The sequence below is a fragment of the Perna viridis genome, chromosome 3 (assembly GCF_037379345.1).
Source record: "Perna viridis isolate PV_CMFRI_1.1 ecotype Kerala chromosome 3, ASM3737934v1, whole genome shotgun sequence".
In the NCBI taxonomy this organism is placed as follows: Eukaryota; Metazoa; Mollusca; class Bivalvia; order Mytilida; family Mytilidae; genus Perna; species Perna viridis.
In genome coordinates this window covers 4814322-4840873 of record NC_142447.1, presented here as the reverse complement: position 1 = coordinate 4840873, position 26552 = coordinate 4814322, and the positions used below count along the sequence as shown (strand labels likewise).

Here is a 26552-nt window from a genome sequence, read left to right as displayed (position 1 = left end):
ACAAGGATTTTTATAGTAGTCTACTAACTGTACATAGGTGTAAAGTTTTTTTTTAAATCATAGATCCGTTCTCAAATTATCATCTAGAAAACCGTCAGGAACGGTCGGACGGACGGTCGGACGGATGTGCAATTTTTCGGATGGTACCACATGGTCTACTCTCATGAAAAATACCAAGACAACAAAGTAACCCGGACATGAATTTATTGCAAATCATTAATTTGACCTTGAGGTTAAAATTGACGATTGACCTTGTATAATTCAATGTCAATGGTCATCAACCATAGTACGCAAAGCATCGTCTTGATCTGATCTATCATCATGCTAAATATCATAAGCCTACACCAAAAGACAACAATGTTACAGTCCAGATATGAAACTATATTGCAAAATCATTAATTTGACCTTGAGGTCAAATTTCGAGGTCAAAGCCCATCAACCATGGTACGCGACACATCGTCTTGAGTGATGATCTACCCATTTGCCAAATATCATCAAAAGCACATACCAAAAGACAACAAAGACAGATCCTGGACACGGACAGAGTTTTTTGCTATTTGCTTATTTGGTAAGCACCGTAAAAAGAGCCACTGCTCACCTATCATCATACAATTGTATGTGAGTATAGGAAACATTAAAAGCCGTTAGACCGAACACTACTTCAGCAATGCTAAACAAGGAAAGCAATATCCGAGTATTATCTATTATGTATATGTACCTGTATATTATATTAAACATGTACATTGTATTTAATAATTACACAATTACATTGGAGTATTAATCAAACCGATATTAAAAGATAGCACCATTGTCAATTTATACTAAGTATTATGAGTGGCGATAAACTCTGCCATAAGTCTCTCTGACCAAGGATCTTTTTCCTTATCTACGCTTCGCTCGGCCAGCAACATCCTACAAGATAATTTATGTGAGAACTAGTCTATGATTATCTAAATTGCAAATGAAATTACAGTCTTAAATCTGAACATAGTCTTGAGTATAAGGTTTGTAAGTCTCGTTCTAGTTTCATATTTCTTTCTGGAATTTTCGATATAGAACGCACTGCAATCCGAATACCGATCTACATTTTATCGTTTACGTACGGGATCTCAAAACGCTGCATTACAATGCAAAATCTTCAATTTATTGCTTTTCTTAACACTTTTATAATGTAAAAATATATTTTTGTTATTTTTATCTGTATTTTGACTCCCATAGATTTTCATCTTTAATTCTGAACTCTGTAACTAAGTTTTCATGCATTTGAATGGTAGACCAGGAACCATTCTCGTGAAACCACGGAGTCAGGTGAAGAGACTTACATACCCTACAACTGGAAAACTAGTACCAACTACAACCCTTTTAACTTAATTCCACTATTACATTTAGGTACTTCTCAATGTCCAAATCGAACAGTTTTTACTGTAGATAGAAATAAATAGGCTTAAAGATGGGTGGATGGATAAATAGACCAACAGACAGAGTATATCCCCATATTTTGTTGACCGGTATAAAAAACAAAAAGTGTAAGAAAGCATAAGCATACAAGGAATAAAATCACAGATCACATATTTGATTCTATGAACCATAAATATTCAATGGAAACCATTATGTTTACAGACCTTCCCAGCTTATTATGTGCCTGCTTGTGAGACTTCAAAGCAGCATGTATTAGTAGCTGTTGGTAGACGTCTCTCTGCAACAAACAAGGAAAACAGATTTTAAAATTAAACTGGGTGCATCTTATGCTTATTTTTTTTTTCACTCAGACATTACGATTTTATTTAACTTGGATAATTTATGCTTAACGTCAATAGACCAGGTGGGGATTCATAGAGAGTGGAGGCGGTGTATGACCCCCATTTTTGCTCTTAAAATCCTACCCCTCCTCACAATTTTCATGCTTCGCTTCCCTTTGTTCGGCCTTCATTTATATTTACGCCCCTAACCTGAAATCCTGGATCCGCCTCTGATAGACCTTTATGTGAATCCAAAGAATTGCGCATTGGATGGGGTGTTAGCCAACAGAAGAAAAAATAGTAATATTAAAGCCCATCCCGGTGAATTATATTGCCTTTAAATTTGGCTTTATGGCTTCAAAACGTGAACACAAATTTTAGAATATTGCCGACTGGTTGACTTCAAGACAAAATAATGTATCGGTATGAATCGAAAATCTATGGCTAAGCAAGAAATAAAGGAAAACCAACCTGCGCTCGACTGCCTCCAACTCGAGCAATTTCATATCTTATAGGGTATAATAAATCAACGGCAGTACTGAAGTTTCCGTCTTCAAATGCAACAATTCCCTCACAGAGAGGGATTCCCACTTCTGCTACTATGTGCTTGTTGTCCCAATCTTCTGAGTCATCTCTTGAAATGAAGGAAATACCATTTAAAATTAAGATTAAAATGAATCGAGAGGTTTTTTTAAGTAACTGATTTTGTTAAGTGGTTGCATAAGCTCACTTAGTCCAAGTGAGCTAAAAGAGATATATTATAAATTTTAATGTTATAATTTTAAAGACATATCGTGCTAACTAACCATGCTTCTTCCTTCCGGAATGCTAGCCCAGCGAAGCTAGAAGGTGGCTGGTAAGCCATTTTTTGACTTGGTACCTTCGTTGTAGCAAGAGTAACAGAATTGCAGCCTCTTTCTTTTGCAGAAGTTTTGATACTGCCTGCACTTAGATTTTTTAAAAACATGTTCATCATACTGAAAGACCTACTGGAAATGTACTAGCATTTGTCAAAAATCAAATTTACTAAATCGATGAGGTAATCAACCGGCTTGATGGTTTTAAGATACGTTTACAAGAGGGCATGTAGTAGCCAAAGTCTTTGTGCAACAATGCATATACTGTGAAATCTGTCTAAACCGAACTCTGAATAATCTGAACAACTGTCAAAAACAGACACTTTTTTAAAGTATCTTTTTTATCAATTCCAAAATGTATTTTTGTATCTCGATTTTGCAAATCGAACAACCGTCTCAGTCGAACCAGTTTGAAGTCCAGCAGCAGTTCGGTTTAGACGGTGAACCACAGGGGCTTGCTCCTACTATCAAATTATGCAGCTCCATTAGTACACATATATTTTATAGCGGGAGCAAGCCCCTGCGAGTGAACGACTTCCCATGTTTTTTCTGTTTAATGCAACTTTAGAGTAATCGTATCTACTAGTTTTATTTCAATTGGGAGAGAAGTGAAATCTTTCAGGGAAAAGGAAGTTAGAAATTAGAAAGATAGTTATTTTTAATAGAATCTGTTAAATATCTTGAATTGACGGGAAAAGGGGGATAAACTCGGCGGCACCATCTCTACATGTATGAGATGACATTTTCTACATACCTCCCATACTGTTTCAGAGACTGTAATTGTGCGTTTCTCTTTTCTCTATCGTCGCTATGACAACTAGTAAACATAAGATTACCCTCAATAAAAATGGATCCATGTTCGTGTATGTATACATCGCATGTATCTTGGAGTATTTTCCAACGATCTCCAACATCCACGCCTATTAATAGAACAAAATCGCACTGTCAACAGCGGAACAAGGATGAAGTGAGGAGATTACTTACAAAAATGAAAATGGGGCAATAGGGTGATGAGAACTTACATGTAACTAGTATGAAAAAAAAGACTTTCAAAGAGTGAATGATAAGCAAACTAACATTTTTTTTCTAAAGATAAGCAGTCCATTCTCGATAGTAAGTGATGGTTCATTTCCCGGAACAAATCATCTGATTCAGAACTGCAGCACACAAAAAAAAATCAGAACAATGCAGCGTTTTTAACTTTAAAACTTTAAAAATGACATATCATAACACCCTTTATTTTTTCCTTTAAAATTTGAATACAGAATTAAGAAATGCTTTAAGAAATATAAGATTGTCGTATCACTATAGAGAAGTAAATAGCACTCTAGCTCCCATCAAAAGATGCAACCGAGTCTCGTCGCTCTATTCAACCACAGGGGTTTGCTCCCACTATCAAATATGAACTTGTATATAACCTATACAAGGGTGATCCAAGATTCGGGGGTGCCTCGCTACAACTCATTTTTTAAAAAATAAAATCGAATATATCACTATTTACGGGGCGCCGAATGGGACTCTTGTGGTTTTGTACTAAAAATTCAATTTTGTACAGACAAAAGTAAATTTTGTTCAACAAAAATGAATTCTAATTAACAAAATTTAGAACATACTACAAATTTTCAATTTTGTGTCACAAAATTGACTTTTGTGAGACAAAATTCAATTTTGTGAGATAAAAGTCTATTTCGTGTGACAAAATTCAATTCTGTGTCACAAAATTGACTTTTGTGAGACAAAATTCAATTTTGTGAGATAAAAGTCTATTTCGTGTGACAAAATTCAATTTTGTGAGACAAAATTGAATTTTGTCACGAAAGTCTATTTTGTATGCAAATTAGTTTACAGAATCATTTGGATATGCAAATGAATCCTCTCATCACGTTTTGTAAGAAGGTTTCTCGGTGGAAAAAGTAACAGGGTTCCGATTACTTCGAGCAACACAGGACGGTTAAGGTCGTTTTAAGTGAAATTTAAAAAAAAATCTTTAAAGTTGCATTCTACGGTAAAAGTGTTTTGAAATTACTAAAATTGCTATTATACGTTTTCTATAAGATTTGTATGATAAAACAGGTTTTAAAATACGCCATTTTTCTACTTTCGATTCACGTGATCACTTCCCGACAGCTTTTCAACTCAACTATAAAATGCTTTTGCCCGACCTGTTAATCGCAACGATATTTGTTAAAATTTGACAAGACAATTTATATTAATGTATTTGTCCCAAATTTTGTTGGAAAAAGCAATGAATCGTCAGATTAGCCAAAAAAATCATATTAGAAATATATTGTGCGGTGAAATTTGTTAATCTGTCGGCTAAAGATTATTTTGTACCACTATCCCTCACAATTTTTTGCAAGATACAGATAGATTCCTTATTTCATTAACGAAACTGTAAAGTGCGAAACGAAACGGAGAAAATTAATGTACGTGAATTGTAGCTGTATACACATATATGTACTTGAAATAAATCATTAGATGTATACAGCGATAAATATCCAAATAAGGATTAACCAAGATTAACGTATGTATATCTATGTATGTAAGGAGGTACTACTCTTATTCATGTCCATAGCAGAGTGAATGTCTTCTTCTTCTTCTTCTTCTCTTATAGTGTAAATACAATGTAGCACCCGGGACACAGCTAAAAGCCTCGTATTTACAACTTTAAAACCAAATTATGTACAGGTTAAAAACATGGCCTCTTGCTGTCTGTGTCTGGTGAGAGGCAGCTATGGTGTTGGTTAGCTGCCCCTTGAACGCCTCGATGGTACTGACATGTTTGACACTGTCTTTAAGGCTGTTCCAGTCCCTGATGGTTCTGGAAAGGACGAGAATTTGTAGGTATCTCGGTTGGTGTGCAATTGTTTACAGTTGCTGTTTCCCCCGAGTTCTGGCATCACCTCAGTGTTGTTAAGTAGATGCAGCTGGTATATCTATCATGTCATGGTCGATTTTAAACATCATGACTAGCATGGATCTTAGGCGGCGTTCTTCTAGGTTTCCCATTGTAGCTCTTTTACCACTGATGTAAGGAGTTCTGTCGAAGTAATTGCCATTGACGAATCTTGCTGCATTTCGTTGTACATTCTCTAGTGACTGTATGTGAGACTGTTAATAGGGATGGATTCCAAACAGTGATTGCATACTCAAATGTGGGTCTAATCATGGTTCTTGAATAGCCTTAAAGACAGTGCCAAAGATGCCAGTACCATCGAGGCGTTCAAAGGGCAGCTAACCAACACCATAGCAGCCTCTCACCAGACATAGACAGCAAGAGGCCATGTATTTGACCTATACATAATTTGGTTTTAAAGTTGTAAATACGAGGCTTTTAGCTGTGTCCCGGGTGCTACATTGAATTTACACTCTAAATGAGAAGAAGAAGAAGAGGGAGAAGAAGACATTCACTAAGAATAAGAGCAGTACATCCTTACACATATATATATAGCTAAAATTCACGTACATTAATTGTCTGTTTCATTTCGTTTCGCAATTTATAGATACCTGCTCAAATGATCCATCTTTAGATTCAAGATTAAGTGACATAGTGGGTTATACGATTACGATATCCGATATTTCTCTCACTTATGTGCTTTATTATAACCGTGCACATTCGTACCTTATCCACTGTATTGCAGTGAATGCTTTTGTAAAGTTTGTAAAACACGTGTACATGATGCTGCACATTTTGAATTCATTCGCATATCCAAAGGATTCTGTGAACAAACTTGCATACAAAATTGACTTTTGTAACACAAAATTATATTTTGTCTCACAGAATTGAATTTTGTCTCACAAAATTGAATTTTGTGACACAAAATTTATTTTGATTACAAAAAGATCACGCCCCGTACTGTATACTGCTCAGCAGTCACTTGATGAATCTAACGAATAAACACAGGTATCACAATCAAATACTTCTAATTAAATCAATTTAATTTAATTCGATTTAATTTGAAAAAAAAAATAGTTGAAGCGAGGCAAACCCAAATCTTGTATATGTTATATACAAGTGGGCTGCATATTTGATGGTCTAAACCTAATTTCATTTAGACCTATCAATTGTTGCATTCAGTCCCTACATGCAGTGACTGGATGGACACATTTGATAAACAGATCTAATTTTAATTAGATTGTTCAACTCTGTGGCCACATGTAACCCCATGCAGCGGGTGCAACTGGATATAACTGAAGATATGGAACACTGAACGACATGGTCACTATATTGAAGCATGATAGACTTCTGAAGTGGATTGTGGTCAAATATTTGACCCAACACAAGATTCTGATCAACAGCGAATTTGGCTGTAGCACCTTTGTCTGTATAAAACATTTGTAATAAGACTACAATAATGACGATAAGGAAAGTTTATTTTTTTTATGACGAGAAAGGAGGATAAGTAATTTAAAAGCTTAAAGAAAACTAATGTTCAAAGATGCATAACTATAATAAAAAACTACAGTTACTCAGAAAGATAGCATTAAAACCATTTTTAAATTGTTTACTAGTATCCCTTTTGTGCATTTTCTGATACATAATTCACAACACAAAACAGAAAACCATTCAAGCAATCATATAAGCCAACATGCACTACACCTAAGACTTTAAACAGACTACACAACCCATTCCCAAAAAGAAGACTACATGTTTAACCCGTCACATACCTTATGTCCCAAGCCAGGAACATGTAGTCCAGTTGTCGTTCTTTTTCTTCATGTTCATAGTTATTCGTTTTACTTTTTTTTATATTGATTTGGTTGGTTTTCTTCTTTTAAGAATAGTTTTACATCATTTGTTTTGGGACCTTTTACAGCTTGTGTTATGGTATGGGTTTTGCCCCTAAGCGTTGGGACTAGAATCTCTTATTTATCGATTCGAATCTTCCGTAAGAAACAATAAGTCTCATATTTTAAATTTCGCACTGATCGTTATAAATTCTTTTTAATGTTTAGAAGTGAATAAGGGTAACAACAAAATTACTGAACAGTTATCATATTACTAATCAAGCCAAGTCCAAAATAAATCTGGCCAATAGATATTACACCACCGGTGCAGCTGGTACCGCAATGGTTCTGACTTGGTAAAGGCACAGTGAAACAGTGATAAAATCATGCTACTATAATAATCGACATTTTTTTGGTGGAGGTATAAAAATGTTACGATTTTTTTTCTACTATGAATTATAGCTCATACAATGATGATGTTCTTGGACTGAGTTGGTCTTCTCTAGATTAAAAAAACGATCATCTGATGTTTTTTTTGTTTTTGTTTTTATAGATGGTTAACTATACAACTTATAATTAGGAAATTTCAACTTTCTATAATGCAGACAAAGATTGAAATACATTTATTTAAAATAAACTTAAAAAGTACTTTCTCATTTGTTCAGATAATTGTCATTTCATCATAAGAAGAGCGATTTCTCCCCTGAACATCATTATTGGATGCGCTGTAATACCTTCCATATGTAGCCTGTATAGGAGTGCAGCACCATCGGTTAGATTAAAGTCACTTTTGCTCTTCTTTGTTCTTGGTCCTATCTATACAACGCAAAATGCCTTATCATGCTTTTTAATTACGTGATTTTTCTTTCTCCTAATAACATGTAATGTATTTTAAAAGAATGTAAACCTTTCTTGTCCCGTCCTGTTATTTAACGGCGATTTGGATTGTTCTATGTTTATTGGTCTGAACAACCCAAATCTACGTTTGTTGGTCTGAACAACCCAAATCACCGTTAAATAACAGGATGGGAAAGATGCAGCAAAAGTCCACATAAGTGCATTTCGGCTTTTATAGTCCGAATTTCCTCTGACCCTGCAACCCTCCTTTTTTTTATTTGGATATTGATATGCCAAACCCGACATATCAATATCCAAATAAAAAAGAGGAGGGTTGCAGGGTCAGAGGAAATTCGGACTACGGGTTTTAGCGGTCGAATTATAATTTCCGCGAAAATATCCAATAATTATAGTTTCCCGAATATTGTCCTACTACATGATCCCAAAACTTGTTAAATAATCTTACATTGATTTGACTTGAAAGTTTTTTTGAGGTTACTTTTTCAATGGAAATAAATAAATTTCAAAGCGTAGCCGGACATTTAAAGTTAATATACGAAGGGTCGGGCATGAATAGCCTACCTGTTGGTCAAATATGCCGAGAGCCTCTTCAAATTCCCCCTAAAATATCAAAAATAGACTATTATCATTTTGAGTCAAGATGGAACCGATCATGTTTTCTAAAAAAATAAATTCTCAAATTTACCAGATTAGACAGCTGGAACTCTCAGGACATAAGACAGTCGGTATTTTTGTATGTTATCATGCAGTCAGTTCAAGCTTTGAGGAAGGGGGGTGAATATATACCAAAAAAAACAGGAGTAATATGATAATGTTACGCTTCCCCCTAATTTACGCCATTGATATAATTACTGCACCAAGTCCCTCTTTATTTTTTCGCATGCAAGTATGTGTAATCGTGCCCAAAAAAGTATAATAGAATGGACTTCTGTTATACATTCTTTACCTTTTCTGCATACAATAAGCTGATGTGCCAATAGTTGTGACAGGCAAAATGGTTAGATGGCTGTAAAAAGAATATGCATTAGCATTTGAATTTTTAACAATGCAATTTATTTTCCAAATAAGTACAAAGGGGCAGAAAAGTACGCATATGTGTCCATGTTTCTTCCATTTTGAACGAATGAAAAAAAATCACTGATCAATTTTGTTACCTTCCCACCTAATACACCTATAAAAATATTTTGTACAAAGTCTATAGATTTGAATCTTAGTCCAGAAATGCTTCAATCACTTTTCTGAAACTCAAATGACCAACACAGATATTTCTCTAAATTTTCATATTGGCTATTAAATATGACTGTGTGTTTATTTTTTTTATCAACAAGCAGCGAACTTCTCAAAATGTATTTCCCAGTAATAAGTATTTCGATCTTTTGTAGTTAAGCTATTTAAAAAAAAAACAAGAGCAAAATGACCACTAAAGGCAGGGATTCGCTCACTTACGCTCCAATCCTTTTCTGTTGAGTACATGAAGTCGATGCCTTTCTGGTGTTGGCCTCGCTCTAGATAGGTATGCGCTAGAGAGTGGGCTGCATACGTTTCATATGGGTCGAATTCGAGACACTGAAACGAAACATACCTGAACATGCATGATTCTTGCACAGAGTCGGAAAATATAAATCTGGATATCTAACTATTACAAAAAAGACACAAAGACTACAAAATAGTTGAGACGTTACTATAATCAAAGAAGTAGAAAGAATCGGAATACCAAACCTGATGTCTGGTGGTATACATAATACGAAGACTCACCGGGCAGAAGATACACCCATTCCCTGTTCGTAGTTTTTTAATAGATACCCTGTCATTTTCATTTTCTGTATTTTTTTATTTCTTGTTTCGTGTTATTCATTAATTTTCACTCCTGCCTTTTTATATTTGACACCCTTCTATTATAACACTTGGTTCATTCGCCGTCAACGATTACAACAAAAATATACTGCAGTACAAATGAGTACATGCAAAACGTCTTTAGGCTTCAAACCACTAATGTCACTTCCCATAGGCTCCAATGCTAATTTCACTAAGTTCAATGAATTATTGCGCTTCTACCTTAAATTAATATGAAGAAGACTATACATCATCTAAAAGTTGAATGTTCATACTAATAACTCTAAAAATATTGTGTGGGTTTTACTACCTTTCAGTGCGACACTACTCCTACAACACATTTAGCAAAAAATCGTATGGGAATTCCACTACATTTCACAAAAGGGGTCTCCATGCAGAACTCATAAAACTATTTAATTCAGTAAGTTACAGTTACCATTTTATGTTGAAATAAAGAAAATATAATTCCCTGCCAAACATAAGCTCACTTGCGCAGATTTGATGTGCACTTTTTCCACAGCAACATAACACAAGTGCAAGTGCATCAAAACTTGTATAGGACTATTGTTTTGCGCACGTTCTAAAAGCTAATTGGTTGAATTGGTGGTATGTAACCAAAATTTTAAAAGACAAAACTGTTACCTGTTTGGCTGTCTTTTCAGCTAGGTCAAAGTGGTTGTTTTCTTCCAAGTTGAATGCGTGCCACCCAAGAATTGTACTTGAATACAACAATTAATGAAATAATTACTGCATTTTATTCAGGTAGTAGTCCAACATAAAGCAAAAGATACAGTTTTACCGGACCTTATTCATTCAAATACATTATAACTAGCCATATACAAGTAAAGTACATATCGGAACCCGGATTTACAAACATATACCTTGGTTTATACTTGTAACAGCAAAACAAAGGCTTTCATATGCATGGTTGACTGGCGAAAACATAAAGCGGATGAAGTGTTGGTTTTATTATGAAAAATACTACTAAATACCAGCTCACACTCTTCATAAAATGGATGAAGTGGGGAAACGCTCTCAGACCCTAAAGGGGTCTAAGAGTAGACCACAGCTCCAACACAGCAGCCCAGCCGCTATAGTAGGACATCTTCGGTCAGGTATCTCGAATGCTGTGCTCCACGTTGGTTTTACAAAACCCAAATAATCGCGACCGTGAGATACCCGTAAAGGTATTCAAAGTCCTTCAAAACACCAAACCATCAGTATCAGAAACCAGTTTAGCCTGTAAAATTTTACTTGTAGTGCAACTTATTTCAACTATTCGGTTCCCCAAGTTTATACTTTCCACTTTTGCGTTTATTAGTATTTTTTCAAATTCTCTAAGAGCATTATGTCTGCTATATTATTCCTTCAAATTTGCTAAAGCAAAATTTATTTTTTATACATAAGTACTTCAATTACAGTGCCTCTATTGTCACCGAACTTAAACTCACACAACCGTCTCATTCAACCTTGAAAGCGGGAATTGTGGTCTTGAGGGTGATGGTTACACAAAGAACTACCGTTGCACGTCCTGTGTTTGAAATTGCAATTGTTTGACATAATTATAAATGTAAAATATCTTTAAATTTCGTTTACGTAGTAAGTAAAAACATTGGACTGATTCATATTCGTAGTATGCTCAGATTTTTCGTAATCTGAAGGTAATACCTGTTTTTAAGTACCAGTCCATATAAAATTCAGACACTACCTATGATAGATGTGATAGCTTTTGCGTTCTACATATGCGAATTTTAATGTAATGATAGCCCTGTGTGTATTAAGATCTGTATTTTTGAGAAAACTATTATAATATATTTTCATCTTCCAATCAAACCAAATGAAGAACGATAATTCTTGTACGGTGCCAATTTCATGCACAGCCTATTACTTTTATCATGAACGTGAAAAAACGGAATGACAAATAAACTAGTTATGTGGTCTGTAACTGTTTCTGAATCAGAAATAAAAGTGGATTAGGTGGCTTTTTGATATGCATGAATCACCCTACTCCTACAAAGTAAAAGGTTGGAATTCAGAAAATAGCTTGCCAGACAACCTCTAGCACTGCTGGTATACGCAGGTGTGTTAAACTCGGGTGTTTCACTACATCCCTTATTTTTTTTCTATCATAGGTATATATACCTGTATCCAGGCGTGTCTTTGGTATACCCTGTTAGAGTTCTAGTTGTAATATCTTTATTTTCAGCAGATTTACCAGTATTTATCAGCCCGAAGAAGGCCTGTCGTGACGCTAATAAATCTGTAGGATATTCAACTAAAATATCTTCCCATACTTGAATAGCAGAGTACCGCTTCCTGCAGAAATTGTTTTATTTAGGCCAAACAAATAATAGTCTTGTTTCCTGCTACCAGCAAAAAAAAGGTAGGTACGGAAGTTATTTTATTTTTCAAAAGCATTCTCCAATTTAATAATTCGACTATTATTTTAAAGTTCTAATTCTACATGGAACATCGAATCTATTAGGGATTTCGCGATAAAGTTCAATAAATTATGAGGAAATTATGAGATTTTAAGTAGCACTCCAGCTAAGGATCATGCAAAATGTGATTCATGGGTAAAAAGCCAACATATTTTCATTTTTGATATTTTGTTTGAAATGTCATAGTAACCAGAAATTAACATGTGGTTTTTCATATAACCCGTGCTCTTAGGAGATAAAAATTGTATAGAATGCACTGTAGATTTCAAAATTAAGGGAGATAACTCTGTAAATGACGCTCAAATACAATAGAATCTACTGGATTTTCAATGTTGATTATCTCCTAAGAGCAGGCAGATTTGAATGAATAATTACACATTTCATAGTATAGCCTTGGTTCCCTTAATTACTCATAGACCCATAAAACAACTTAATTACAAAAATAAAAATGTGTAGCCCATTTTAGGGTGTATCACATTTTTCAGATTTTGCATGATTCTTACAAGGACAGCTACTTAAAGACCAGTGTAATGTTGCTTGAGCCAAAATGGTCATGAAATGTTTAGGATAGGTATAAAAAATAGGGTAGGGTAGCAGGAAACAAACATAATATTTTTTGGCCTTAAATATGGAAGAAATTAAGTGAATTTAACTTATCATTAAACTAAAATATTTATAAAAACATACACCCATGTCTATAATGCTCAAAGAGTTTGTCAAAAGAGTAACAATGAGTTTCACAGATAACAACAATACGTTTACCCTTTTTAAGTTTTAGTGTTTAGTTTTGTTCCATATCTGGTTATTTTTTTATTTAGAAATTGTGTGAAAACTTTATTCTAAGCAAATTTGGAGACAATTAAATTGTACATGTATGGTCCTGGTATTAGTGTGAAAAATAACTATCTATTCACAGTCTTAACGTAACTTATGCCAAGCCCGAAATATTCATGCCCAGGCTAATCTAAATGTATGCCTAAAATAGCTAGCCTCAGGTTTGGCATAAATGTCGTTAAGGCTAAGCTTTTTTTTAGGCTGACTAAGCATTTTAGCGTGATGATGTTTCATCTGGAATATATTCGATGAGAACAGTACATATGATAACATCAAAAGTTGTCAATACTTACCCACGAGCAAATAAGTTAAGAGCTCTCAAATGCTTTAACTCTCGTTCATTCAGTTGAGATTTTTCTGCAAGCGAGTTGACTTGTTCTATTTCCTGTTGTATATCTGGATTGAGATGGAGCGGTTTTTCTGATCCACCAAGATTGAGATAATTTGAAAATATATGACCCATCACTAGAACAAAAAAATGACTTATTCAAATAAAAAAGGAGAGCAATTACTGCACACTATCGTAGCAATGTCTTTCTTGAGGTATCGTGTCTTTGTGTCATGATATTATTTCTTAGTTTGATTTTGAAGAATTGTCTTCGTTCTGTTACCGTGGATTTGATTACTTTTGTTGTAGAGGTCTTTCAGAGCTTACTTAAAGGTGTGTTGAAGACCTTTTGGAGATCATAGTACGAAGTTTCTCTGACCCTATTGGAAGTTCCTGTACAATTGTTTTTGTTTCATAGTTAGGTGAAGCGTTAGCTTAAATGTCAATGTCAACGACGATTGGACCAAGAAGTATAAATATGATTAGAAAATACTCCACCGAAAGCAGGATCTGCTTCCAACATGGCTTTCGTGCATTTATCCAGACCCCCAACGGTTGGTTCATCGTAAAATCCAGTTCCCTGTAAAATTATAGTTTATAATATTTCTGAATACATTCTAACTGAGGAAAATATGAAAGCTTATTCGGGTCATTTTTATGATAATAAATAAGTTACTAGTTATTTTTGTCGTTCCCACAAATTGTGAAGTAACGACATAATTAACTCGTGTATGTGACTTAACTCGTGAAAACGACTTCACAACTATAGGGAACGACTTCACAACTCGTGGGAACGACTAAAGAAACTCGTGGGAACCACTTCCAAACTCATGGGAACCACTTCACAACTCGTGGAATCGACATAAGTAACTTGTGGGAACGACATAAGAATCTCATGGGAACGACGTAAGAAACCTGTAGGAACGACATAAGTAACTCGTGGGAACGACATCAGAAACTCGTGGGAACCACTTCACTACTAGTGGGAACGACTTCACAAGTCGTGGGAACAACTTTTTTTTTCATGACAATAAAATGATCCAAATAAGCTTTCATAGCAAAATTTCGAATAACATTCGTTTTCATTCTTAGTTTATATCAAATTCAAATTTTGAAAGCTCACTAAAAATACCATGTACCCGGAATTTATATGGTCACAATTGAGTCCGAAATCTACGCTGTCAAAATATAAGAAGTCACATAGAAAACACTGTAGCGTAAAAATGGACGAATGAATGAACGGGTACCCTCAGGCCTGATAATCACTATATATACCTCCTCATTCTAAGTGGGGAATAGTTACTACTATTCTGGACCTGGTGCCACAATACTGGAAAAATATTTTAAAGAGGCAAGTACTGAAGTTTCATTGACTGGAAATGGACAAGAGTGTCGCATATTTTGCTTTCAACTGGGAATCGTTTCTCTTGCCTAATATTGCAACAACTTATACATTTTATCGACGATCGATTCTAAAAGCGTCCTGACAAAACAAATGATTTTCCCACTTTTCGAATCATTAGTTGATGGATAATTACACCATGAAGGCTTAAGGCTGTATTTTAGATACAAAAACATGTATTTACATCAGCTAGGTCAGTGTTGGACTGACAAAGCTTCTCACCTGAGAAACACATGCGTCAAAAAGTTTACACGCTTCATTGCTGCTAGTAGAAAGAGGTAGTCCAGCGTCAATCCAGGCCTAAAAAGGAAAACATGTGTGTATATACCTCATATCAACACGCATTTTCTGTGAAATACAATACATGTCGGAAGATTACATGTATCACCTATAAGAATTCTGGTTTTTTATCTATCATTGTGTAGCATGGAGTTTGTTCCAACTTCACCTTTTATTGTCCGCCTGATATAGCAATGTCCCTTATAGAATCTCGGGACAGCTTTTTAATGGTTAGAAAGTATTTGATGGGAGTGGGAGCTGATCAAAGGTTGGTCTTAAATGAAAATCATCCTGAGTAAAGACATATTTGAAGCAAACTACTTCAGGGTTCTATTTTCCTACCCTCGTATTTTTGATATTCATTAAAGATTTTTTATATCAATTTGTCGCGGATACATCTGAACAGAAAATGCTCCACAAGCTTTCAACGTGAATCTTGGGGAAATTACCTCTTGATCACAAAAGTGGATGGTCAGATTTAATCCACAAAAGACAGAACCGTGTACGACCAAGTTAAAACATCGAGAAATTAATGAATTTTATGTTAATGTAAATATTTGTTTCTGGTTTTGGCAGTCTGATTTAAAACAAGATCCTGAATATATTGAACGCACGGAGTGAAAATATCATTGGATTTTAGTTTTGAATTAGATTAAATGAATAAAAAATCAAAGTAATCTCATAGGGGTTTTAATATTATCAGCTAAACAACAAATGGTTTTTATGACTATAAGGTTACAGACCACCAATTCAACCAATGAGCATTTAGAACATACGCAAAAATAGTCCTACCCAGAAATTACCCCTGTTCCTCATAGTGCTGTGAAAACAGTTCTCATCTTATTTAAAAAAATTAAACAGTTTCTGAAAGGAAAAACATTTCTGTACAATTTATAGGTGCATTTTGCGTCTTGTGATGTGAAGCCTAATCTCCATAATGATTTCTATATATACCCCTATCTTGTGAAAACACTGGGATTTCCCATGCTATTTAAAGACCCTTCACTTCCGGTGACCAGTACTGCACTGCAAGTCTGCTAATCCCACATGCCATTCTGAGGATTGTGAGCTGACATATGTAGAATCATGCTGATATATAGTCCTCTGCAGGTTAAAGTTAAGGTAAAGTCCAGAGAAGCCATTGAATATTGTGAAATTAGCATAGAAGCCTATGGGAAGTGGAATTAGTGGTTTCTAGCCTTAAGCTGAAGCCATTCCAAAATAAAAAGTTTCTTGAAATAGCTTTAAACTACTTGAAGATCTTGTAAACTTTGCCATGAGAGGAATACACTATAAAAATCCTTCAAAATATGCATTTTTTTAAGTTATAGGTCCAAATTATGGAAAATTGGTCTTTTTGGCTGATTTTTATGTCCTATCTTATAGAAAGTGTAGAAAATTTAGTAAAAATATCAAACATTAAACTTTGAGGGCTATATTTACCTAAATATGGTGGTAATCAGCACTTGAAATCAAGTTTTGTGTAGATTTGAGCAAAAATTAGGTTAGAAATGAGGAAAAACTCACTTTCATTACTGCGGTTAAGGCCATATAAACATTCCCCAATGGCAACATAGAAAATCCATTATTGAGTACTTTTTTTGCTTTAGGTGCCCTTTACTGGTCATGTTTTAATGTGAAAACACTGTATTTACAAATTTAAAGCCAAAGATATCACCTTTTGTGAAAATTTGAAGATTTAGGATTTTTGACATGTGATCAAGAAAAAGGGGGAGGCATGTCAGAAATAAATTTTTAAAAATAGACCAATTTTTCAGAAAATGATTACTTTTAAAACTATCTCTTTATTAATATTGTTAAAAAACAAGTTGTGATTGATTTTTTTTATTTGAAAAGTCAGAAAAAGTTCTTTGCAAATATTTAATGCATTTAAGTATGGTAGAATATTGTCACTTTTTTGCTCGCGCAACTTGGTTACCCTATATTTAAAAATCAAATATTTAAAAAAGTGCTTGTCACATTTCACTGAAACTTTGCAAATGCATTCAGTGTGTGTGTAGGAAGATACCTGTATAGTTATTTATTTTTTCTAAGACAAAAAATGACTCTTTAGGTTACAGACCACCAATTCAACCAATGAGCATTTGGAACATACGCAAAAATAGTCCTACGCAGAAATTACCCCTGTTCCTCATAGTGCTGTGAAAAAAGTTCTCATCTTATTTAAAAAAATTAAACAGTTTCTGAAAGGAAAAACATTTCTGTACAATTTATAGGTGCATTTTGCGTCTTGTGATGTGAAGCCTAATCTCCATAATGATTTCTATATATACCCCTATCTTGTGAAAACACTGGGATTTCCCATGCTATTTAAAGACCCTTCACTTCCGGTGACCAGTACTGCACTGCAAGTCTGCTAATCCCACATGCCATTCTGAGGATTGTGAGCTGACATATGTAGAATCATGCTGATATATAGTCCTCTGCAGGTTAAAGTTAAGGTAAAGTCCAGAGAAGCCATTGAATATTGTGAAATTAGCATAGAAGCCTATGGGAAGTGGAATTAGTGGTTTCTAGCCTATAAGCATTTATTCTAAATTTCAATATATATTCCAGATGCAGATGTTAAGATTGGAAATGAGACAATTCATATTTTATGGCTATAAGTGACCGTATAAAAAGGGCAAAATTTTTGTGATAAAATTTTGAACTAATTTTCATATTCACTTGAGGAAAGCTTTTGTTTCTTTTTGTTTTGTTGATATTTGCACTTTTGGTTTATCAATTAAATTGTTGATTTTCATGCATTTTCTATTTAAAGCCATAAATATGTAATAATTATTAAATATCAGCCCTCGACTAAGTCTCGGACATGCTATGGGAGTATCGGGCTGATTCTATTAAGGGCAATATGGAAAATGCCATGTAATACTCTCTGTCCGCTCGAGCTAAATACTGGGAGATTTTGGACGATATCGATGTTACTATTCAATCATACATTTACATCATGTCATTTGTCATTTCCTATCAAAATGAAGGATTAATTGTAAATTTGCTTTGGCAGGTCGGATCCTTGTATTTAAATGCACGCGTAAATATAATTATAAATACATTTTTAAAATTACATTCAAACAGGATGTAAATTACATCATATCTTGAACTATATAAATAAAATACATACCTTGCAGTCCCGCCAATAAGTCCTTTTCATTTCTTATAATGTCGATTTCGTCAAGCAGAACTTGTCCCTGTTTTAGTTTAGAAGTGGACGTTCTCACATACTCAATGTATACATATATATACGGAGAAACGTTCGGGTCATAGATTACATATTTTGAATGATGAGCGCTGTCATTTCCGCAGCATGACGTCTATACTAAAAATGTTTATTAATGGGTATATTTATTTTTCATATATATTTAGCATTGATCAGTTATTGTCGAAAACATTTAACCAGGGATTTTATATTACACTCACTTAGTTAAAAGTTAAAAAGATACGTATTACAAATTAGAATTAGAAAAAAAAAATTTTTCTTTTAGGATGGAATTGGATCTATATATTATACAGTGCAAATAAATGATAAATAGAACAATTCTAATCCATTTACAGTAGTGCAAGTAGACCGACAATATTATGTTACAAGTGTCAGAACTCGGACTCGAAATGTTTACCGATTTTAGAAGCTAATCGTAATTTGGGTTCCGAATGTACCGTACCGAATGGACTGTTTACATTTGTTACTGTTGGTTGCGAAATAGGTTGCTGGAAAACCCCTGCGATTTTCATTCAGTTATTTACATTTATTTCGAGTCTTGTTGTTGTCAGTGTTTTCGGGTAAGTTAATCACAACTCACTGAGACCCAAGTTGTCATCTAAAGGCTTTCGCATAATCCAGCATGAATTGAAATTGCCTTATTGGTTTCAAGATTGTACTTTCGTTTTCAACAACACCGTGAATGACATGAACTAATGTTTGTACGACACGATGATGTAATGTAGACCTTTACTGTAACTCATTCCTTAACTTGGAAAAATTCGGACAGTAGCCTTGACAATGAGTTCTTGTTGGACAAGGCAGTCCCACTAGCAAAGTCACACTGCCTGGGGTAGCAAAAAATTCAGTGCCTCCTGTTATGCACGTCTCAAATTATTAAGTAACTTGAATGTCAGTTGATATAAAGCTGGTGTAAGAGGCCAGAGGACTTAAATTTCAAAGAATGCAAAAAGGTACAACATATGTAAGTAGGCAAGATTGCCATTGCCCAGACATCTGTGGAACTGCCTCTCCGACAGTCCTGACCAACAGTATTTGGGAAGGTCTGATAAAATTTCATGATTGTGTCAGAATAAATATTCAGTTAATTATTTATCCATAAGGTCACAATATACTGTTTAATTCCTCTCCATAACGATAAGTTCAGTTTCATGGTTTTATAAGTTTATTGAAACTTTATTCCAGTAAGAAAATATGTATTCAGTACAACAGATGTGACAAGAACTACTACACTGGTAACTTCCTCTTCCTCCCAATATTTATATGTAACAACGGTTGTGATTGGTCACAGATATTTTCATTAACAAATCATCAAGTTCAATAGTTTAGACAAATGTTACCTTAAATATGTTGTTCCACAAACGTGGCGGGCGATCCAAGTTGAAAACATTAACGAATTTGACCAGCATATTTTTTTGGGGTCCAAGAAAAACTTCTAAGCTGCTGGTCCTAATATTCGGTAATGTGTCAACAAGTTTCAGGATGTCTGATTGACTATGGGTATCTCAATCATCTCTTGACACAAGAGCCAGTGCCTTGTCTGGCGGTTTTCTAAAATTTGGATGGAAAAGAAATAACTGTTTCATAGCCCAAAATATTGCAAACCACACACATACAACATGCACTAGCCCAGCCTGCCACAAGGTGATTGAATTGGTCTACTAGTATCAAGTATGTTAATTTCTTAGAGGCTTCGAAACCAAGATTGTTTTAATGATTTTTCAATTGTGTGACATTTGAAACAACACTTTTTCTTTCATAATTTTTTTTTCATTTTGATGATAAATTCTAGTGTATATGCAAGTCAGTCACTTGATTATATTTTAAAGTATGCTGGTTTTCTCTTGATTGTGAGGGAGATAGAGGGATGTGGAGATTGCGTTATGATGTCTACGTTCTTAAGTCACATGACATCATAATGAATGAAATATGGGAAGTTCCAGGTAAACATCTTCCTAAATGTATGGACCATGATGCAATTTCTCAATATGGAGTTTCTCATTCAAAATCATTTTTCATAGCAATTATTTGATTTTGTGGATGTACATTTTTGTAAATGTTTAATATATTAAGACAAACTTGTATTTACAATTTACTTACATTCGAGTATTAATCCTTGAACAATTTTAAGTGATTTTTTTCTGCAAAATTTTGCCTTTGTTGCAAAAACCAAATTCAAACTGTCAGCCCATCCATCTCAAGCATGTAATTTATATGCACACATGGACATAGCAGTTGAATTCACATGCTCTCTTTAACTAGCATTTAGAAATATGTGTAATTGAACCACATTTAATTACATCCAACATAAATTACAAATTAATTGAACCACAACTTATTGGAATTAAAATAATGTATGTGTAGTTAATTTTAGATTAATTAGATTCCAGTATTAAGTAGAATTAGAGTAGGCTATGCCTAATTGATCACTTGACTTAGTTTGACTTCATTTTGTTTCTCTGTAAGTAGAATTGGACAAAAAAAACCAAAAAACTAATTGTTCACATTACAGTTGAAAATGTCCCCATAAAAATGTATTTTTCACAAAGAAAAAAATGGACCAATGAAATTTTGAATATAATTTAAAAAAATACTAAAATGAATTTTCAAAATTGTAACACCTATCACTGACATTGTCAATGTCATAAAATATAAAGCATGTGTAACCTATAATGTATAAGAGGACCAATTCATATTCCAGAGAAGCCCAATTGAAAGCAAAAAAAGTAAACAATTATTGAATATTAGTTAGTCTTTAACTTTGTATAAAATGCTTATTTCTTTAGTCAGACTCTAAATTTTTTTTATCACTTTTATTCTTCTTAGAATCTTGTCAGATATTTAACAAAAATCCATATTTACAGCTGTATCAAGTTTTGATGTGTCCAAACTGTTCAGGGTTTGACCTCTGCAGGTGTATCAAGCTGCCCCCTGTAAAGCATTTAGTCTTGCAGTATTAACAGCTTTTGGGTAGTTCATGCTCTATGAATAAAACCAGGCTTGGGGCAGTTTAATGCTTTATGAACTGCAAAGGATCTTTTAAACAAGCATTAATTTCCCCAAAACTGGTTATGGTAGCATAACTTGGTAAAGAACGATTAAAAACCCCAAATTGGTCCTTTATCAAAATGTAGTTTATGTGCAGTTTGAGATTACTTGAACTTTCTGAATATAATATATACATTCCAATTTCTTGTTTGTTAATTTTTTCCCCTTATTTCAGACATTACAACAAAAAAATGAATGAAGAACCAATGGAAGTTGATCAATGTGACCCTGCCACCTCTAAAAATATTCCACTAGAAAATAAAACTCTTTCAGAGGAGGAGAAGCGTTGCTCTATCTGTTTAGACGATTTTACAGACAAAAAAGTACTTGACAAATGTACTCACCCATTTTGCTCAGACTGTATAGATTCTCATTTTTCATACAAACCAACATGCCCTATTTGTGGGACTGTATATGGGAAAGTGACAGGAAATCAGCCTGATGGAACAATGCATATTTCTAGTTCCACAAAAAGACAAATACAAGGATACGAAGGGCATGGTTACATAACAGTATCTTATGATTTTCCTGATGGTACTCAAACTGTAAGTTATGTATGGAATATGGTATTCATAAATATAACTTTGTTTGGCATCAGAGATTTTCATGTATATCCTAATCTTTCCAGTGGGTAACTCAGTAAAGACTTTGCAGTGGAACAAGATTTAAAATTTACCAAAAATTGATCAAAATTATAACTAGAATTAGTTAGAAAGATGGGACCAAAGTACTTGTGGTCTCTTGATTAGCAAATTTTCAGTCTATTTAAAAACTTGTGTAGATTAAGAAAATTAACAAAAAAAAAGAACGGTGAAATGACATCCAAAAATAGACATACAGTTTATACAGCTTCAATATTACCATTGTATCTCAACATACCAAATATAAACTTAACAATTTTCAATCAACAGAACCAACTGGCTTAAAGTGACATTTACATACTGAACATAGAGCATTTCATGGGGTTTGCAAATATTCTTCCATGGGTACGAAATCATTCTGTTACTAAGAGTGGTATATTGTAAACATTAATTTACACATCTATTCTAATACCACAGGCCCTTTGGGCATGGATGTTCTGACTGCCCCCCCTTTTTTCTTTAGTACCAAAGTAAATTTTTATACTGAATTGTTGTATTGTGCATTCTCTTATTATATTTAAAGATTGGGCCCAGAAACTGGCAATAAAACTTGATTTAAGTAACTAATCAGACAGAAATAATGATTCTTGAGAAAAAAAAAGGGTTGGTTGGAACCATCCATGACCCAAGTACCTAATTGTACATAATTGTACAACAACCAGTGTTCTCCCCATATTTTTAAAATAGCACAGTGCTTACTGGCATAGCACAGCTTTTATGGCCTTCTTACAAAATTATAGTACAATGCCCATAGTGCATTCTAACTAAAATGAATTACCGATAGCACAGTGCTAAGAAATCATAGTGCTGCAAAGTACAGTGCTATAATGGGAGAACACTGTATGCCTGTTTATTATTGAATCATAAATGTTGTTTGATATTGCTCCTATTTGCCCATGATGGGTAATTTGGCGTAACAAAATATTTTGAACTTTGAACTTATACTGTATTTGTAGGAATTGCATCCGAAGCCTGGCAAGCCATACTATGGCACCAGCAGAACAGGATACTTGCCAAATAATGATAAAGGAAAAGTAGTAGCAAGACTTCTTAAAGTTGCATTTGATAGGAAGTTGGTATTTACTGTTGGGAGGTCAAGGACAACTGGTATGGATGATGTGGTAACTTGGAATGACATCCATCACAAAACTACTTTTGGTGGAGGACCTCAAAGGTGACATATTTTATCAATCTTTTTTGGTGACATTTTTTCAATCTTTTTTATCATATGATAAACACAAATTTTACTGTTATTGCTTTTTTTAAAATTTATTTTACCATTTAAAACAGTTTTAATGGGGGTATGTAGGACTCTATGTTTACATCTTTTAGGTGCAACTTCTCAGCCTCGTAAAGCATTTTGAGGAAATTATATAAGGTTTGGCATCATATATAGATATTTATTAAGTGATTATTTTTCAATGTCTGTAAAGGGAGATAATCCAACTTAAGGATTAAGGTCTCACTAACCACTTCCGGATCAAATGGCCACCCCCTATGTAGTGCCAAAAACACACTGAACCTAGATATATGCATTGTAAGTGCAGTATTTGTGTGTATTATGATTAAAAGTAGTCAAAATAAAGCTGAGAATGTGTACTTTAAAATTATATGTATAATTAACTACATAAGTGTATGAATATTGTTTACATTTGTGAGTAATTTGCCTCCATGCTGTCAGTTTGCAGAAAAGGTAAAAATGTGGATCTTCAGTATTATTTATTCAAGTAAATTTTGTGAAGAATTTCTTCAATCATTGTATCATTAGCATAACGATTTTGGAAGCCTTATTTTCCAAGCTTCGCAATGGTATGCAACTTTAAGATGTCATTTGTCCTGGGAATTCACAGTGAAACTTTGAAAATTACTTTTTTAACATGTAAAGTAATGGAAACGTTAGAAGTGGTTAGTGAGACCACGTTAAAACATAATTCAAGTCCACTTGGAACAAGGGAGGGGATTATAGTTGCTTTACTTAAATTTTGTCAGTAGGAGACAATGTACATGTATTACAAATGTACTATGCACCAGTGGCATATCCAAAGGGGGTGCAAGGGGTTGGCACCCCCTTTTTATTGGAAAATTTGTCATTTTCATGTGTAAAATTGACAAAAAATGGCAAATAATGTCCTAGCACTGCCTTTTTTTCTGAGGCTGGCACTCCTCCTTTTCAAACTGTATGGAAATGCCCCTATGAACAGTTCACTTATCATTTTTTTTAATAAGAAAATACTGTTTGTACCACTAATTAATTTCTGTTACTTTGACACATATAATCTGTCTTAGATTACATGACTTAGATGTATTTTTTGTCTACTATTTACAGTTTTGGTTACCCAGATCCTACTTATTTAGACAGAGTTCTAGAAGAATTAGCAGCAAAAGGTGTTACTGAAAAAGACTTGAGTGAGGCACCAGAAAGTGTAATCACAGGTGGACGCAGATGACATTTTGATTTGATTTAGAATATTTAATCTGATTACTGTGTCTTTCATTGTAAGAGACAAGCCAGAGATGCATTGTGATCAAATTGCTTGTGAATGGAGTTGTAACACAGTTGTGTTTATGCTGTCAAAATCAAGACAGAAAAGAGAAAAAAAAACATACGAGCTAGCCATTTTGTTATACATTGAGAGATTTTGTTATTGTTATTAAAATTAAAATAAGAACATTTACACCATACATGTAGGCAGTATTTTTTCTATTCATACATGTTACCTTGCATTAATTATATTTGATGATGACAACATAAATAATTTTTTGCCCTTTTGATTGGGTAAGTGATTGTAAAGGGCAAATATTTGAATGAAAAGTTTATAATATGATTTATGTTGTTTCGGGCCTCCAGGATACCAGGGGCTTTGCATTTGAGGAAATTGTGGAACTTTTGTTTTGTGATTTGATTAGAATTTGGAGTTTTGTTTGAATTTTCTCTAATAACTTGACCAAAATATTAACGTCCAAAGAATGATTAATTGTTTGTGAGTGAATCAGGCTGCATTTTTTAGTTGATAAATCTGGTAATAATAGTACCAATACTAAAATAAACACAAGTACATATACCTACCTGAGATTGCACACTATCAGTACTAGAATCTATTGGTATATTTTTCTGTCATAACACATAACATGAAATCAACATTGAGCTGTTAGTTTTCTGGTACTCGGGCAAAGCTAGAGGTTGGCTAGCAAGTTTTTTTTTCTGACTTGGTGCCATCCTAAGCCAAAAGTATGCAGGAACTGAATTCCAACATTTTAGGCAGAAGATTTTAGATGGATATTGACCTTTCATCTATCTACTGATAATTTTGAACATTATTCGCAATGAATTGTTGATGATTCGTGTTTCTGTAATTCTGGTGTATATTACCAGGCACTATACAGAAAGGAATGTTCATGCTTTACTATTTTGTACCTTTATGCTATGGTGTGTTTGATCTACACTGTCTTACAAAGAACAAAGGTATTGGAAATTGATTTGTATACATGTACATGATAGTTTTGTCATTAATCTTATCAAAACCTTTTTGAACTGATATTTTAATACAGAACTTAAGTTGTTTTATGAGATTGTATGATGTATTAATCTGGTTATGTTTTATTGTAATATTTTAATTTATTTTATTTAGTAATTATCAATTCTAATAGGACAATTACGATACTTTTTTACATTTTCGTGACTGATTATTGTAACCTTAGACCTGCCATATTTGTCCATACACTTTACGCTATGTCAGTTGAAATGGTCGCTCGTAAAACTTTGTTTTGTATTTTTTATAATGAAGGAAATGGGGAATTAAGTAGAACGATGTTAGATATGGCAATAGTTGTTTGCATCATAAGATCAGTGTTCACTCATAGATATGTTCAGTGTTTCATTCAGTGATGATTGTTATTGTTTGTTTTCATACATGATAGCACATGTGGCATGTGGCGAGTGCTACTGTGTGCATGTTTGAGTGATTTTTACGGAATATAATATAACTTTTCTAAAACATGACATGTAATATTTTTATTAAATATGATTTGATGTTCATTTTCGCTACTGAAATGAATTAAAACAGCTGATACACATTGGAATGTTATGTATGTTTGTTTACAAGATTAAGGTGGGCAGTACTTTACACACACACAAGCCACGCCCAGTAAGTTGTGTGCTGCTCATACAGCAATTGAAACTCAACCACAGTTGTGGTCTCAAAGCCTTTTAAGGATGTCATAGAAATATATTTTAAACCTGTCGATTTCTGAAATTTGAGTTACAGTGAAACCTGTCTGATACAGAAAAATAGGACCGAACATTTTTTTTGGTAAAGTAATGTGTGC

General features: G+C 33.9%; 2 protein-coding genes across 3 annotated transcripts; one reads left to right on the top strand and one right to left on the bottom strand.

Moving 5' to 3' along the window:
• Positions 1–684: 684 nt before the first annotated feature.
• LOC148620741 (tetratricopeptide repeat protein 38-like) lies at positions 685–18650 on the bottom strand. Of its 2 annotated transcripts, none has more exons than XM_088574501.1 (14): positions 18442–18650; positions 15243–15320; positions 14117–14198; positions 13584–13755; positions 12158–12331; positions 10658–10733; positions 9629–9748; positions 9129–9188; positions 8744–8782; positions 8059–8140; positions 3351–3516; positions 2211–2373; positions 1623–1696; positions 685–912 (listed from the first exon to the last, which is right to left on the bottom strand). In XM_088574501.1, exons 1-14 carry the CDS (start codon positions 18469–18471, stop codon positions 822–824), a joined length of 1407 nt encoding a protein of 468 aa, XP_088430627.1. In that variant the 5' UTR covers positions 18472–18650; the 3' UTR covers positions 685–821. The 2 variants fall into 2 exon arrangements, with proteins under 2 accessions (XP_088430627.1, XP_088430628.1); XM_088574502.1 differs by lacking the exon at positions 18442–18650 and adding an exon at positions 18265–18283.
• A 294-nt stretch (positions 18651–18944) lies between these two features.
• Positions 18945–26300, top strand: LOC148620740 (E3 ubiquitin-protein ligase DTX3L-like). The gene is made up of 4 exons (XM_088574512.1): positions 18945–19097; positions 21761–22130; positions 23183–23400; positions 24553–26300. The coding sequence occupies exons 2-4, from the start codon at positions 21777–21779 to the stop codon at positions 24671–24673; spliced, it is 693 nt and encodes a 230-aa protein (XP_088430638.1). The 5' UTR covers positions 18945–19097; positions 21761–21776; the 3' UTR covers positions 24674–26300.
• The last annotated feature ends 252 nt before the right edge of the window (positions 26301–26552 follow it).

What these genes read in the sequence shown, in the direction of transcription:
- LOC148620741 (XM_088574501.1), bottom strand. Translation starts at nt 18,471, where the DNA reads ATGAAAAGGACTTATTGGCGGGACTGCAAG. An exon ending in CAACAGAAAAGGATTGGAGC is followed by an intron (nt 9,189 to 9,628) that starts GTAAGTGAGCGA and finishes TTCTTTTTACAG; the next exon opens with CCATCTAACCATTTTGCCTG. An exon ending in ATACAGGCTACATATGGAAG is followed by an intron (nt 3,517 to 8,058) that starts GTATTACAGCGC and finishes TTCTATTAATAG; the next exon opens with GCGTGGATGTTGGAGATCGT.
- LOC148620740 (XM_088574512.1), top strand. Translation starts at nt 21,777, where the DNA reads ATGAATGAAGAACCAATGGAAGTTGATCAATGTGACCCTGCCACCTCT. An exon ending in TTCCTGATGGTACTCAAACT is followed by an intron (nt 22,131 to 23,182) that starts GTAAGTTATGTA and finishes CTGTATTTGTAG; the next exon opens with GAATTGCATCCGAAGCCTGG. An exon ending in TTTGGTGGAGGACCTCAAAG is followed by an intron (nt 23,401 to 24,552) that starts GTGACATATTTT and finishes TACTATTTACAG; the next exon opens with TTTTGGTTACCCAGATCCTA.